This window comes from Vipera ursinii (assembly GCF_947247035.1).
Source record: "Vipera ursinii genome assembly, chromosome: Z".
NCBI classification, from domain to species: Eukaryota; Metazoa; Chordata; class Lepidosauria; order Squamata; family Viperidae; genus Vipera; species Vipera ursinii.
In genome coordinates, this window is record NC_139517.1 from 86,836,201 (window position 1) to 86,849,469 (window position 13,269).

The window sequence follows — 13,269 nt, forward strand, 5'->3', positions numbered from 1 at the left end:
CAGTGGGATTTGCCTGCTTACGTTAAGCTTCAGTCTAAAGTTGGAGTACTAAAACATCTTTTTAACGAACAGCAAATATACAGCCTGTTTTCTTAGGAATCCCAAACTGAAAAGTAACATTACAAGAAATGAAACCTATGCTGCTTCACTGGGAAAAAATAGAATTCAGCCACAGAATATCCAAGCAATAAAAATTTCACATTTGGAGATGGATTTTTCACTAGCCATTCTTTGGCAATTACTTATACACAGCTATTCTAATTACAGGTAGTCTTTGACTTATTCAATGGACACCCCCACCCCCAAAAAACTACTTACAACCTGGTTTCAAAGTTATGGTCATTGCAGTGCCCCTGCGGTCATTCACCCTTATAATCAACTGCAAGGCCACTATGGCGCTCCCCCTCCCGCCCATTTCTCCCCTACCCCTCCACTGGGTTCTGTTTCTTATTCCATCAAGCATCACAGCCTCCTCCTTACTTACCATTTGAAGATCTATGAAGCTCCATTTAAGGAGAGCATTGAATTGTGGCCACTCTAAAAGTGGCAGCCACTTCCAGGATCACACCACATGGCCCAGGAAGGAAGCCTGCTCTGCTTCCTTAATGTGAGAACCAAAGAGTTGCAGAGAGTTCAAGACCACCATAAATTTTCCCTAAGCTTGTGTAAAGGAAGCAGAGCAGGTCTCTTCATTTCTGGGCCATGTGGCAGAATCCCAGAAGTGGCTGCCATTTTGGGGGAAAACACATTGAATTGTGTGTGCTTTGAAAAAAGGCAGCCACTTTCTGGCTTGTGCCATACAGCCCAGGAACAAAAAGGCCTGTTGAGCTTCTCTAACATAAACTCTAAAAAGCTCTGCAGAAGTCTGGAGCTTGCATGAAGGAAGCAGAATAAGCCACTCCATTCCTGGGCCATACGGTATGATCCAGACAGCAGCCACCATTTTTGAAGCACCCATGATTCATTCTGGCCACCCAAAAAAATAGTAGCTGCTTCCAGGATCATACCATATGGGCAGAAGATGGAGCAGCCTCCTCTCCTGAACTCCATAGATCTTCAAAAGATAAGTATACAATGGGTGATGTGGGGTGAGGTTAGAAGTGTGGGATCTGGTAGGATGGGAAGCAGAGGCCCAAGGCTTGTGAGAATGAAGAGCAGGAAGTGGAGCATGGGATATGTTGGGGTAAGGCAGGCGTTGGGGAGCTCAGGGCAGGACATGTGCTTGGCTTCCCAGGGCTTGGCCCAGGGTCCCTGAGGTAAACCATGTTCCACTTATTGACTGCATCAGGAAGAACAGCATAGGGGGTTGTGAGGCAATCAATGAACACTTCACTATATTCGACCATAATGAGCAGGCCCCAATACAGTTGGCAAAGTAAATGGGAAGAATTCTCAGAATATAGTTAGAATGTTTATTTCCAATAAAATTGCTAAAGCATTGTCATGATTTCTATATTTTACATATGTTTTGCAAAATATGAATTAAGTTTTGTTTTGTTTTTTTAAAAAATAGGATATCCTACTTAAGAGGCAGGAAAATGCAAAGAAAATTTTCACCATTTTCTTGGGATTATACATATATAGGGGAAAACTTATAAGTGATATATAATAAAGCCCTGTTTCGGGAAAACTTATACTTCTGATCAATAATACCGTTTTCAAAGTCCTGCTTGAAGATAGTAAGTTTCTAGTTAGTTCTAATTTTATAAAAATTGCATATTTAAAAAAGATGTAAAATTAAAGAGGAAGTGTACTAAAGTAATTGTGTAAACAAACGTATTCGGGTCCTTAGGGCAGACGCTGATCAAGGTAGCCATAATCCTGATAGCGTAACTGCACGTATTCCCCGGCGACTGTCTTAAAGAGGAATGTATTAAAGTCCTTGTTTAAGCAAACATAGTCTTGTCCTTAAGGAAGATGATGATTGGGATGCCATATCCTGTCTGTGAAACTACATGTACTTCATGTAATTTTCTTCTGTAAACTGTTGTCTGATAAGAATGTGCAGGATGTAACCATATAAGGAACAATGTATAACAATGTATAACTAGGAATTAGAGGTGTATAAATACGTCTGTTCATGAGCCCTTCGGGGTTCAGACCTTTTGCTTTGTTTAAGCCTTCTGAACCTGTGCAATAAACCTTTCCTTTCCTGAAGAGCTGGCGTGAGTCTCTTCTTTCTACAACAAAATGACTTATTCCCAATTAGCAGCTAGAAATTCAAATTTCCATGATTCATTTATCTAGATTTTTGAAAGAAAGATGTTATATATTTAGCAAAATGCAGTTTCTACTGCAGTAATACAGTATAAGCAACAAAATATACCTTATAGTTTAAGCATTTAAAAATATAAAGGGCAACTTTGAGAAATATTTTCTACTCATTTCATATTTGCATATCCAGGTAGTCCTGGACTTATGACCCCAATTGAGCCCAAAATTTCTGCTGCTAAGTGAGACATCTGTTAAGGGCCTGGTGCTCTTAAACATCTTCATCAATGATTGGGATGAGGGGATAGATGGGGAACTCATCAAGAAGCAAACTAATCAAAGAGAGAAGCAACCTAGAACTAAGGAGAAACTTCCTGACAGTTAGAACAATTAGTCAGTGGAACAACCTGCCTCCAGAAGCTGTGAATGCTCCAAAACTGGAAGCCTTTAAGAAGAGATTAGACAGCCATTTGTCTGAAATGGTATAGGGTTTCCTGCCTGAGCAGGGGGTTGGATTCAATGACCTCCAAGGTCACTTCCAACTTTATTATTATTATAAGTGAGCTTTGCTTCATTTTTACAAGCCTACTTGTCACAGTTAAGTGAAACACAGCAGTTGTTAAGTTAGTAACACGACTGTTAATCTGGTTTCCCTACTGTCAGATCACAAAAGATGATCACACAATGCTAGGAAACTGAAACTGTCATAAAGATGCTGGTTGCCAAGTGTCTGAATTTTGATCATATGACCATGGGGATTGTGCAATGGTCGCAAGTTTGAAAAAAAATGTCACTGTTTTCAGTGCCATTGTACCTTTGAACTTGTTGTAAGTCGAGGACTACCTGTAGTTATGCATATAAATTTATCCATTCATAGCAAAAACTGAATTTGTTCTTCAGAATATTTTCTTGCTATAAATATTGTGAAATATTACAAAGAACTTTTTTTAGAATGTTAACAAGCATTTTTTAAAATACATTTAAGGTCTTTCAAAGCCATAGTACATGCCACTTTAGTGCCACAATTCCAGAACTAAAATATATAATCAAAATTGTAAGCAAATTCTGTCTTATTTAGTAACAGAAAAAACGTCTTTACATTCTAAAAAGGAAGTTCATATCTATCTTACTAAAAGGACATAAAATAAAACACTTATCTCATTATCAAACAGCACCACTGCCTGAAATTAATCTCACTTCACCATATAGATACAACCTTGAAAAAAGAGAAGGGAGGAAAGAAAGGAGCAGAGAAAGTAAGAGTGAAGCAGACCCACAGACAATTATAATGAAACATGGTCATTCTCTATACCATTACATTATTATTAGAAGCAGCCTCAATTAATTCACTAAGAATAACTAAGGAAACCAGTTAGGAAACCACACTAATCTTGTCTATGCTCTTAGTGAAGCTATAGATTGCCAGCCACTTTAAGAAAAAAAACCATTAAAACCATTAAACATTCCAAAACAAAGACTCACAAATACTTTCTGGAGGATATATTTTTAGCTTTCACTGTTTTTATTTTTGTATTATTTATTTATATTTCATATTTTATTATTATTTTTATAAATAACTCAAGGTGGCAAATATTCAACACATCTTTCTCCTATTTTCTCCACAACAACCCTGTGAGGCGAGTTGGACTGAGTGTGTGATTGGTCCAAGATCACCCAGCTGGCTTTCATGTCCAAAGCAAAACTTGAACAGTCTTTTGCTTTCTAGCCCAATTGCTTAACCGCTAGATTAAATTAGTTCTTTTAATTCAGAATTATCACACAAGCAAATCTAAGTGATTTTATTTATCCAATAATATGAATCCCAAATTTACACAATACTTGTTGTTTCTAAGCATCAATCAAGGCCTAAAAGCAAAGTATTATATGTGCTTTGTAAGAAATCAATGAAAATTTCTCATGGAGCATATCATTTCAGTTTAATGTTTGTTTTATGTGGCATATCAATTGTTACCTTCCTTATATTTCAATTTTTTTACACATCACAACTGTCCCCAGGGTTACTGATTAATTAAAACGTTTTAAAGTATTTCTTTTCTTAAATTCTTGTTAAAAGCCTTTCAAATATATCAGCTGAAGTTTTACTTCAGAAAACATGTTTCAGAAATCTAGTATTTTATATATTCAGAACATTCAGCATTCTTTGTTTTTGAAATTTTAAAACTTGTCAAGTTAAAGTGCTTTTTTAATTTGATATTTCACATCTTTCAAAACTGTGCACATTGGGGAACTTTTTCTATCTTTTGTAGTTTAGATAGCTATATACAGTGGTGGGATTCAAATATGTGAACAACCAGTTCTCTGTGTGGATGCCATTTCCGGAAGTCTGTTCTAGGCCCGGGCAACAAAAAATTGGCTACCAGTTCTGCCACTGGCTATATATAAGAAACTACAGGATAAAACTCTACCCTGGAAGTCAAATCCAGTCTAAACAATCTGACTTGAAAAATTTCTCTCCTCTGTTTAAAAATTGTATTTTATACATAGGGTAAACAATTCTTAAAATAAATGTTTACAAATGAGTTTGTGTTACCTGTCTTCCAGTTTTGTTGTATAGTGCTGCAACAAAACATTTCTATACGTTGTAATAACTGATTTGCAACATCTTAATATATTAAACAGTCAATAAAACAATTCTAAAAATTATAGGCAATTAAGACCAAGAAAAATAACTCTTAACAAGAGCAACGTATCACTTTCTTCCGGGATTTTTTATGATCTTTGCCCCTGCAAAGATAAAAGTACGAAATTATATTTTTGCTTATGAATTAATTTCTGCAATGCTGTTAGTTCATCTTTAGCTATTTTAACTATATTTTAAAATAACAAAGAACAGTCCTTTTGTTCCAAAAAGTATATTGATGTATGGTAGTGTGGATATACAATAATAAAAGTAGGAAATTCCAAATTATGTTCTTACCATAGCAAGTGTACATCTAGTAGAATCATTTGTAGAATGTATTTGTAATAGGTTATTGTAATATAATAATACAAACATTCATTTCTTAATATCTTAATCAGTGGCCCTTAACATTCCTTTAGCTTTTAAAAATAGTCTTAAATATCAGAATATATACATTACATTATCCTTTAAGAATAGTCATATGATTTTTACAATTGTTGAATGAAACGTAATGCCATCAATGTTATTAGCTGCCAACAGATGGCAGTACTGATATGGTAGAAGCTTTGATGGGTTGTTTAGCATCTGTTGTTTCACTTCAGTTGATGGAAAGTTGCTGTCCAAAAAGGCTGAATTGGTATGAAATGGAAACCTGCAATAAATACTTGTCAATGCATTTCATACAATGCATTCATGACTGAATTTTTTACCATTGAAGGAGTCCCTCCAACTGATATTCAGTGCTAAATGCAGGCTGTTTATATAATGGCTCTGTTGATGTAAGTACTGTGCATGATTGGGCCAAAAATGTACAGATGGTGAACCAAAAACCACTGATTTGTGTGATCAAGTATGAAGTATATAACCTATCACAGCAATCAACAAGAAACATTAAACTGGTAAAGGACAATCAGTGGATCAATCAAAGAGGAATTGCTGTTAAGCTCAGCATTTCAAGGAAGATATAGGTTATATTATTGGAAGAGTTTGTAAGATAGGTTCACTGCATATGACAGCAGAGATGAAAGCTTTGAGAGATGAAATTTGTCAATAATCATACTATGGAAATAAAAATATGGAATTTCTTCACAATATTGTGACAACCAAAGATGATGGACTCATCATCATGGACCCATCATTATAACTCAAAAATGAGGTGTCAGTTTATTAAATGTGATTACAAATCTTCACCTGCAGGAAAAAAATAATCGAATCCCAGGCTTTACTTTAAAAAAAACTATGGTAAAGTTTTTGGGGATACACATTATTCACATGGACTTCCTTGAACTAGACATCAACTCAAAAGTGTTTCATTGCAACATTAATTCACTTTGTTTATATTTGGAAGCACAAGAAAGAAATTTTGCTACAACAGCAGAGTGCTAGGTCTCATACCTCAGGACTCAAGCAACAGACATTTAACCAAGTTGAATACCATGGTCTTACTTATTCCTCCATGTAGTCCAGACCTATTGCTATGTAACTTCCGTTCTTCCCCAAAATTGAAGGAATACTATGTAAACAAAAGTGGTAGTAACTGAAGAATCAAATGAAGAAGAGGAGGCTGTTTGTTCTAGCAATTAAGTCATTGGACTAGAAACTAGGATACTGTGCTTTTGAGTCCTCTCTGGGAATGTTAAACCTGATCCCCTATTAGCCTGACAAAATGAAGCTGTATTGTAGAAGGTAACAGATTACTTAATCCTAAATGATATAATAAAGGAGAACCAGACCCCCTCAGGTCTAAAGGTTCTTAAGTCTTGAAGCTCATAACATAACAGAGAACTTCCTTTTCAATCTAACTTACTTCACAGAATTATCCTCATAAAAGAATGAAAGAAGAAATGAGTAGACCATCTCCTGAGCAACTTAGATGAAATATAGATTATTGGTTCTCCTAAAGACAGAATCATACAATCTTATCTTACTTCCTCATTCTGAGAAATAGCCAGCAATAGACAAATTAATGCAGTTCATGAAATATACCTTCTGAATTCTCCTCTGCCTTATATTTCACTTGCATACCCTGACCTCAAATCTCTTACAAACAATTGTAGAACTCCCCAGAGCATATAATAGGGACATGCAGTAAAGTAAAGAAGAAAAATCTTCTTTGCCAGAATTTCATTTCTATTGAACACAACTGTAAATTTACCATTGAAATGCACAAAGTACTATTTCTCAGAAACTGAGAAATATAAACTGAAATTTTAAAGGTATTTTACAATTAAACCACCAAATGTATCTATTATTTTCCTTTTGGGACACTGAAAGATCCATTATGTTTAGGAAAGAAAAAATACAGAACAAAAGTGCTTTTTCAATAACAATCTTAGAAGAGGGGGGGAAATCTGCCTTTGTCATATTCTCAATGAGTCTAAAACCACCATTTTAAGAATAAATTCTTTTAGGGATAAAGCAGCACATGCATTTCTAGATACATTGTTTATTAATAATATGAACTCAATGCAGATATATTACTTGCATTATGTAGCAGAATATTCTGACCAACATCATGGGCACCAATATTACTGGAAAACAAAAAAAGGATGGGAGACATTAACAAGTTGAGAAAGAAAAAAACCCTTCTGTTTGTCAACAGATCTAATTGTCCATATTTAAGAAAATAATGCACGCAATACAAACAAAAGTCATACTTTTAAACTTAGAGAAATTGAAACTGAAAAAATTCTTTACAGAAAAATAAAATGCAAAAAGTACTACTATCTGTAATATATGCATTTACAAACACCAAACTTACCACAACAACCCTCCCACTCTTAAACACATGAAAAAAGCAGGTTCATTACCTTGTACTGCTTCCTATAAAAAAGCAAAGTGGTTTATAAAATATAAAATGCACAACAGTAACAATGCATTTTAAATCATATTTTAAAATAAAAGAATGGGGGAAAGGAAGAAAAACAGTAATAAAACCCCATTGTTCCAAACTCATATAGAATTTCAGGGGAGAGAGAATTCCAGAATGTTAACCTATAAGCAATTAGAGGATGGCATTTTGTAATTCTATCCACAGGCAACTGGACCTATCCAGATGAACTCAGAAATAAACTATATACAGTCAATTGGTCCTGAACAGTTTAAAGGCTTATACACCATATGTAAAACCTTGGCTAAGGACTCGCGCTAGGTATCTGCATCCTTGCAGCTATAGCATCATCTTAAAAAGGACCAGAGCTTGAATATGCAGTCTTACAATACTTTCTATTTAGCTTTGTCTACTGCACTGAAAACTTTGATGCAATCAGGATGAACTACTTGGTACACAGCCACATGATGCCCAGAGGTTACACATGGAACATGGAGAATTGCAACACAGATGAGGCCTACCACAGAAAACTAACACAGAGACTAGCTTTTTGGAAGCAGAAACTATCCTTTCTATAAATCCTGAGAAGACCCAGAGGACCCTTCAGAAATACACTACCTAGTCTAATTCAGGATTTTATACACAGCCAAAATTAACAATAATCAGGTTTTAAAGCTAGCTGAAAAGAGATAAAATACTCCTCTTGCAACTGGGACTATTTTGCCAAATCTTAAGTTCAGCTACAAAAGCAAAATACCGGTAAACTGTAGTGGAGATTCTTGACAAAATGAAATTTAAGAAGAGAACAACATCAGGTGACAGGATAGCAAGAAAAATGTATTTCCCAGTCAAAGAGATAACAAGCATTTTAAAAAATACATTGTATACAGGGAAGTAACAGCACCACCATGTATTATTTGCATAAATATGGATTTATACCTTATTTCAATATCTTTTATCATATAATTTGGGAAAATTATATAGAATCCAATGACAGAATGAACCATTTTAAAAATATGTATCTATGAAATTTGTTAAATCTATTCATTTCATCAGTAATTTCTGCATTAGCCACCATATATGTTGAAAATGATAGCACATACCATATGACTTTAATTTGGAAAATAAGTTTTACCATGAATGTATTTCTGCTCTATTAACCATGCATGTGTATTGTTATAACCCTGAATACAAATATCTATAAAGAGTAGCGCGCTAAGAAGGAAAAACCAGAGTTTTCAGAAATTTTGCATAAATATTTAAATACCCTGTTTATGATTATGAAATTCCAAGATAAGGCTCACATAAAATTCATGTACCTTTAATGTTGATAACATTTACATGGAAGTAAGCTCCACTAAATCTAGTTGGGCTAACTTCCAAGTAAACATATATAGGATTTGGTTCTAAAGAACAACACTCCAGTCCAAAATAAGAATGAGGCAATGCACTTAAAATAGCACTGAAACTCACACCAGATGAAGTAATTACAACAGCAGCTAAACAGATATTACAAAAATAACCTTATATTATATGTAGAAATTGTCAAGCAATTATGTCCTAAAAATGTTAAAGAAAATATGCAGTTTTGCAATGACCACTAAATAGGTGAGTACCTATTTAGGTGAGTATCAACAATTACATAGAGAAGACAAAGTTCATTTTTGTATACAACAAATGAAATAAGCTAAGTGTAGATCCTTAGCTTATTTCCAAATGTTATAGTTTACGTTAAAACAATGTATTTCAAATAAAAATGGATATTTTAAAAATACATTTAACAAACTATGACAACATAGCACAAATTGCAATATCCCCCTTTAAAGATATCTGGAATATTTGAATCTGGACTTAGGTCAAAAGACCTCTGGCATTCTTAACTAAGATCAGATTATACTTATACACAAACATAGACTATGGTGTATGTGTAGAAAATCACTTAACATTGTAGAAAAACTTTACTACAGATTGCCACATACGCTGTTGTGAGTTATTAATAGTCTGCAAAGCCATTCTCTAAAGAAAGGGTAGATGCAAAATTTTGATAAATGCATTATGGTAATCCCTGTCCTTGTTCTTCCCTTGAATCTCAAGCAAGATTTTGAAACAGAATTTAAGACTACCCAAAACATTTACTCCTGTAGAATTAGAGAAATAAAACCGATTGCAATACTGATATATATGTCACTCCGTATAGAATCCTACTTTATGTAATTTTTGGTGCAGCTCATTTCTGCACCAAACAGCCAGGGTAGAATATATGCAAATAAGCTATTATGAAATCTGTTTTAACTGGAAAAAAATTTGTATACTTTCTATATATTTACACAAAGCACAGAAACTATTTTTGGTCTATATATGATTCTCCTATTATTATCTCATCTCCAACACTGTCAATCTCCTTGAATGATATAGTCACCTTCAAGAGAGCATTCTATATTTTTCTCTTACGGCGTCATTAATCCCTCATGTTCACATGACTTGCTGTACATCAGTCAGCAAGAGGAAAAACTGTTCTGCACAGGTGCATCTAACAGCCCCTATGATCAGCAAAAAACTATTTAATCTATAATCTCTGTAAGGTGAATTGTTTTCATACTTTACTGGGTTGTAATACCCTCGCCTCCATTCTGAGAGTACAGCTTACTTGCCAAGAATCTTTTACAGATAGACGTTACATAAATTAAGAAACATAACACATATTAACAAAACTTGTTATTGGAATTGTGACATCTGGCCTGCACAGCTGCTGTTACTTCCAATCAGTAGAGAGCTTATAACACACTAAATGATGAGGATAACCTAACTTGCATGGGGTCACTTGCACAGGGTCATTCTGTATCCCCAGCAACATTTACCTTCAGTTCCACCAGCTAATTTGTTAAGAACCTTTTTCAGAGATAATGTCTCTTAATTTAAATAAACAAAACTTGTTATTGGGACTGTGACGTCTTTCCTGGACTGTACAAATGTGGCTTCTGCCTATTAGCAATCAGACTGCTTATGACGCTGAGTGATTGGGACAACCTGACTTGCACAGGGTCATTCTGTATCCCCAAGCAAGTTATCTTCTCTGAGTCAATAAAAGCTAAAAAATATATTGTCTTACCTTGATGATGCTGGCTTTCTTGGGAATACCAGATTTGCCTTCTGGATGCAGATTGGAACATCCTCTCTCTACAGCAGGGCTACCAGGTTGAGGAGAGTCTGGGTGTTCTCTGTTTCCTACTAGAGCACAATCCCCATTGGAGACCCCATTGCTAGCACTGTCCAAGTGGATTCTTGCAATACCACCGCCCCCTCCTCCTCCTCCTCCTCCTTCCCCATCACCTGCTTTAAAAGCCACCTTTCCCTGTGCCAAATTTGGGGAGGAGGTTATTTCCCCTCCACTAGTGTCTCCCCCTCTGCTGCCAAATTCCGCCATCTGATTCTAAAGAAGCATACAGTATTGTGATTTTCCTGCTTTTCTCTTTCCTTCTCCACCTCCTGCAGCGGCTCAGTGATGATGATTGCGCTTCTTCTTCCGCTTTTTTTTCCTCCCTGACACAAAAAGATCTGAAGAGATGAGTGGCCAAACGCTCTTCTCTCCTTTTGTAGTTTAAATTGCAACGTGCTGGAGACACATCTGAGCTCTACACACACCTGGGGGAAAGCAAGAAAAAGGAGAATATCTGCTCTTAAATGAGGCTCCCAGAAATACTCATAACTTAAAATATTACGCACCACATGCACGAATGATGAGGAAGGAGGAAACGATGAAATGCAACAATCAAACGCTTTAGCAGCACACAAAGGTTAAAGCTACAATCCCTTCCTGCTACAACAAAGACGGTTTCTCCAAAGGAAGGAAATGTAGAAAAACAATCGCAATCCTTCCCCCCCCCCCACTAAAAAAAAAATCTGGAAGCGCCCGTGTGCGACGTACGAGGCACAGCAAAGGTAAACGCTGCTGCTAGCAGTTCGCGGTTTGCAAGTTCAAGGCAAAGAGAATTAGCATTTTTTGCGTCGTATGCAGTGGAATAGCCAAAGGAATATGGTTAAGTTAGAAAACGGCAAGCATCGTCGATCCTCTCCCAACACATCACAAAGCATACCATCAGACTACCGTTCTCTGGTTTTCAGTTCCCCGATCTCTATTCGGATACACTGCAAGCAAGCCAAGGGCCAAGCCATGACCCTTTATAGCCGCTAACAATTCACACCCGCCGCCTATTAGCCTTGAAATGCAATTCCCGCCCTACTCATTATCTAGGCGTACGAGGAGCAAAGGGCGTCCAGGAACAACGTACACACCTCCATCCAGAAAGATAGCTCCGTCGACCGCGCCGAAGGAGCGGACCGACCCACCTCTGCAATTCAACGCGGACAAACATCTCTTCCGAGTAACTGCACCGAGCCTGCACAACCGGCAGAGTCCCATCTTCCGGCAACAGGGCGCCCACGTGCACAATTCGCCTGCGTTACTCTCAGCTTGCACTTCCCCACGTCCTCCGATCTCGGCCCGCCGCTTCGGGCGACTCTTCTGTGCCTGTACGGTGTCCTCAAATCCCGCCTGCGCAACATGCCCTACCCCCAGCACCGCCCAATATTATCCTTTAGGCTACTTCTCACTTTTACTACCGCCCATTTCCTTCCCTTTCTCACCCACCTAAAAAAACACACCTCCACAAGGTGAGGGAAGTCACTACTGCTGCCTTCGCTGTTTTCCTCTGGCCTCAATAACAGCAGCAGTAATCGCGGCTTCCTCTCCCTTCCCGCCTCTGCCTGAAGCCGGATACGCGCAGTGATAGATTCACGGAGCCGCCGACTCGCTAGGAAACTAGCCGGAGGAGAGCGAGACACCCTTAAGCAAGGCAAGCGGGGTTCCACCCACGCAAGAAGAACAGCCTTGACTTCTGCCTCTTGCACCGCGGCCGGCCTAGCCCAGTTGTCAATCATTCGAAGGAGCACTACTCAGATTGGGCAATCACCCAGGACCCCTTTCGGCAATCCAAACAAATTACGGTGGAGCGGACGGAGGGAGAAATGCCGAAGTCCTGAACCGACGCTACCCCGAAGGAGAAAAAGGCCGCTTTATCACAACTCTGCCCCCCCCTTTCGGTTTTTAATTAAACAAAAAAAAACCACCAAAATTAGTACTGGCTTGTTTTTAAGCATCTGATGCCTTTTCCTCAGTCATTTCCTTACCAAGGCGTTTGCTTAAATTTACTTATTTCTTAACTGCATTTTTTTCACGGACGCGCTTGTCTGTGAAGAGCGCTTTCACAAAGGCACGTTTGACAGCTTTTCATTTTCCATCTGTGTTGGAAGTAAACCTAATCTGATTAAATCGTGCACTCGGTTAAAAATTGGTGCTCTCCACATTAATGATAATCAAAAACATTAGTTTTCCACGATAAGCAATATCATTGGCTTCACTTGTGAAAATACTGCAGTATTATCCGTGGTTAACTCATCATCAGACCAACTGGATTGGGTTAGGGCAGAATCATATTCCTAGACAATCAATTCTGTCCATAAATTGCCCACAAAGTGTAAATCAAACTGAAATAAATGCATAGTGTATACTCAATGATATGCAGATGAC

General features: G+C 37.2%; 1 protein-coding gene across 1 annotated transcript in view; it reads right to left on the reverse strand.

The window, feature by feature from the left end:
• PLCL2 (phospholipase C like 2) overlaps nucleotides 1–12,470 on the reverse strand; it is a 92,155-nt gene extending 79,685 nt beyond the window's left edge. Inside the window, exons 1-4 of the mRNA XM_083376120.1 lie at nucleotides 12,345–12,470; nucleotides 11,127–11,324; nucleotides 10,792–10,910; nucleotides 7,334–7,383 (exon numbers count right to left, since the gene is read on the reverse strand). Coding sequence (XP_083232246.1) covers nucleotides 7,334–7,383; nucleotides 10,792–10,852 — 111 coding nt within the window. The 5' untranslated portion in view covers nucleotides 10,853–10,910; nucleotides 11,127–11,324; nucleotides 12,345–12,470. The remainder of the gene's footprint in view (nucleotides 1–7,333; nucleotides 7,384–10,791; nucleotides 10,911–11,126; nucleotides 11,325–12,344) is intronic.
• Between the last annotated feature and the right edge of the window lie 799 nt (nucleotides 12,471–13,269).